The 2,500-nt window shown below is 43.1% G+C and overlaps 1 protein-coding gene across 1 annotated transcript in view; it reads right to left on the bottom strand.

Annotated features, from left to right (window-relative positions):
* The window catches only part of plxna3 (plexin A3), an 84,501-nt gene that overhangs the window by 27,955 nt on the left and 54,046 nt on the right, over positions 1–2,500 (bottom strand). The window contains exon 13 of the mRNA XM_034536304.1: positions 1,022–1,222. Within this exon, the coding sequence (XP_034392195.1) occupies positions 1,022–1,222 (201 nt within the window). The remainder of the gene's footprint in view (positions 1–1,021; positions 1,223–2,500) is intronic.

A 2,500-nucleotide genomic window follows, 5' to 3' on the forward strand; every position in this document is an offset into this window, starting at 1 on the left:
ACATATGAAACACACACTGCGTGTGTGAGCGGTGCATGCTGGGTAGTGTGTACATATGAAACACACACTGCCTGTGTGAGCAGTGCATGCTGGGTAGTGTGTACATATGAAACACACACTGCCTGTGTGAGCGGTGCATGCTGGGTAGTGTGTACATATGAAACACACACTGCCTGTGTGAGCGGTGCATGCTGGGTAGTGTGTACATATGAAACACACACTGCGTGTGTGAGCGGTGCATGCTGGGTAGTGTGTACATATGAAACACACACTGCCTGTGTGAGCAGTGCATGCTGGGTAGTGTGTACATATGAAACACACACTGCCTGTGTGAGCGGTGCATGCTGGGTAGTGTGTACATATGAAACACACACTGCCTGTGTGAGCGGTGCATGCTGGGTAGTGTGTACATATGAAACACACACTGCCTGTGTGAGCGGTGCATGCTGGGTAGTGTGTACATATGAAACACACACTGCCTGTGTGAGCGGTGCATGCTGGGTAGTGTGTACATATGAAACACACACTGCCTGTGTGAGCGGTGCATGCTGGGTAGTCTATACATATGAAACACACACTGCCTGTGTGAGCAGTGCATGCTGGGTAGTGTGTACATATGAAACACACACTGCCTGTGTGAGCGGTGCATGCTGGGTAGTGTGTACATATGAAACACACACTGCCTGTGTGAGCGGTGCATGCTGGGTAGTCTATACATATGAAACACACACTGCCTGTGTGAGCAGTGCATGCTGGGTAGTGTGTACATATGAAACACACACTGCCTGTGTGAGCGGTGCATGCTGGGTAGTCTATACATATGAAACACACACTGCCTGTGTGAGCGGTGCATGCTGGGTAGTCTATACATATGAAACACACACTGCCTGTGTGAGCAGTGCATGCTGGGTAGTGTGTACATATGAAACACACACTGCCTGTGTGAGCGGTGCATGCTGGGTAGTGTGTACATATGAAACACACACTGCCTGTGTGAGCGGTGCATGCTGGGTAGTCTCACCGAGGTGTTCTGGCACTGGATGCAGGAGGAGTTGAAGCGGACCGCCGGGATGCGCTGCACTTTTCCCTGGATGCTGAACACACACTCGTAGTTCTTCTGGCCCGACTGCGGCTGGGGGAGGTTACGGGCGCGCAACGTGATTGGACGAACCATCCCGGCCGGAACCAGGATGTCGGAGGTGGGGAGGATCTGAGGACAGGCCTGGGGGGGGGGGGGGGGATACACTGCTTTGCAATCAATACATAAACCACTCAATGAGTATGGAAGACTAAAGATGCATTAGAATCAATACATGAATGACTCAATTGGATTTGATTAAATACATATTGATAAAAATAGAAACATGGATTGAATAGTAAAATAAAATACTGAAATAATATATATATATATATATATATATATATATATATATATATATATATATATATATATATATTATACAGCACTTCAGCCCACCCACTGGTGCAATACTAATACGTTTAAGTACTTTTTATATTTTATCCACTTTATTCTATTTCTACTCCGTCTGTATATATAATATTCTTCTTGTTTTTACTCTTTTATCTTATTTCTGTTTACTGTTATTATACTACTTGTTTACTGTGAGCAATGCTGCCGTAGTCCTGTAATTTCCCCACTAACGGACTAATAAAGGATTATCTTATTTTATCTTATCTTAATATATATATTTATATATATATATATATATATATATATATATATATATATATATATAAATATATTAATAAATATCTCAAAAATAATTAAATTAAGCTTCATTTGTTTATGACAACAACAGCTGTGTTCCTCCATAAACAAAGAGATCTGCAGAAAATAGATATCAAATAAATAAATAAATAAAGATAACTGCGTGAGAGACGGAGGCGTAGGAGATGACGTCATCGCCGTGGGAGATGACGTCATCGCCGTGGGAGATGACGTCATCGCCGTGGGAGATGACGTCATCGCCGTAGCAGATGATGTCATCGGCACACAGAGAGCTTTTATCCGTCAATAGTATCAATTATTGATACTAGGGAAGCTTTAAATGCGGCCGCATCAGAAATTATTCATAACCCTTTCGTTTATCTGGTGCCGTCGTATTAACCGACCTGTCAATCACTCTGGGAACCTGTGGTTTGAGTTTATTAAATTATTGACGAGGATTTGAATGCATGACTTCATCAATGAAATACAGTTCATTTGAACAGGTATTGATTATTGGGAATGATAATCTTAATGTAGATCGTTTAGAATATATTATGCACACACTCACACACACACACACTCACACACACACACTCACACACACTCACACACTTCTGTTGGGTTTGTGTGTGTGTGTGTGTTCCGTAATGGACAGCTGGTGACAGATCCAAGCTTTGGAACTTCCTGAGGCTACTGACACACACACACACACACACACACACACACACACACACACACACACACACTGACAGAGTCTCTCAGTGGGGTGAA

Source organism: Cyclopterus lumpus, chromosome 7, assembly GCF_009769545.1.
Source record: "Cyclopterus lumpus isolate fCycLum1 chromosome 7, fCycLum1.pri, whole genome shotgun sequence".
Lineage (NCBI taxonomy): Eukaryota > Metazoa > Chordata > Actinopteri > Perciformes > Cyclopteridae > Cyclopterus > Cyclopterus lumpus.